Source organism: Eimeria mitis, genomic scaffold (assembly GCF_000499745.2).
Source record: "Eimeria mitis Houghton genomic scaffold, Emh_scaff5098, whole genome shotgun sequence".
Taxonomy (NCBI): domain Eukaryota; phylum Apicomplexa; class Conoidasida; order Eucoccidiorida; family Eimeriidae; genus Eimeria; species Eimeria mitis.
In genome coordinates, this window is record NW_013573392.1 from 2,731 (window position 1) to 3,143 (window position 413).

Below are 413 nucleotides of genomic sequence, written 5' to 3' on the forward strand. Positions count from 1 at the left end.
GTGTGTTGCGAGTCCTTCTGCTGCTGCTGCTGCTGCTGCTGTTGCTGCTGCTGGAGCCGCTGGTGCTGCTCCGGCTGCTGGGACGCTTGCTGTTGCTGCTGCTGCTGCTGCTGCACTTGCTGTCGCTGCTGCTGCTACTTCTGTTGCTGTTGTGGCGGTTGTTGAGGCTGCTTCTGCTGTTGCGGCAGCTGTTGCTGCTGCAGCAACTGCAGCAGCTGCAGCAGCTGCTGCTGCTGGCGTTCCTCCCCTGAGCTGTTACTGCTGTCTTTCCTTTGAGCGCCTCCGCGCCAGAGCTGCAAACGAAAGAAAAAACAGCAGCAACAAATACATAAAAACAAAGGGAATATGTATATATATATATATATATATATATATATATATATATATATATATATATATATATATATCTCTCT

General features: G+C 48.9%; 1 protein-coding gene across 1 annotated transcript in view; it reads right to left on the reverse strand.

Annotated features, from left to right (window-relative positions):
* The window catches only part of EMH_0079810 (uncharacterized protein), a gene marked incomplete at both ends in the record, with an annotated part of 2,227 nt that overhangs the window by 1,388 nt on the left and 426 nt on the right, over window positions 1-413 (reverse strand). Inside the window, one exon of the mRNA XM_013500170.1 lies at window positions 1-293. Coding sequence (XP_013355624.1) covers window positions 1-293 — 293 coding nt within the window. The remainder of the gene's footprint in view (window positions 294-413) is intronic.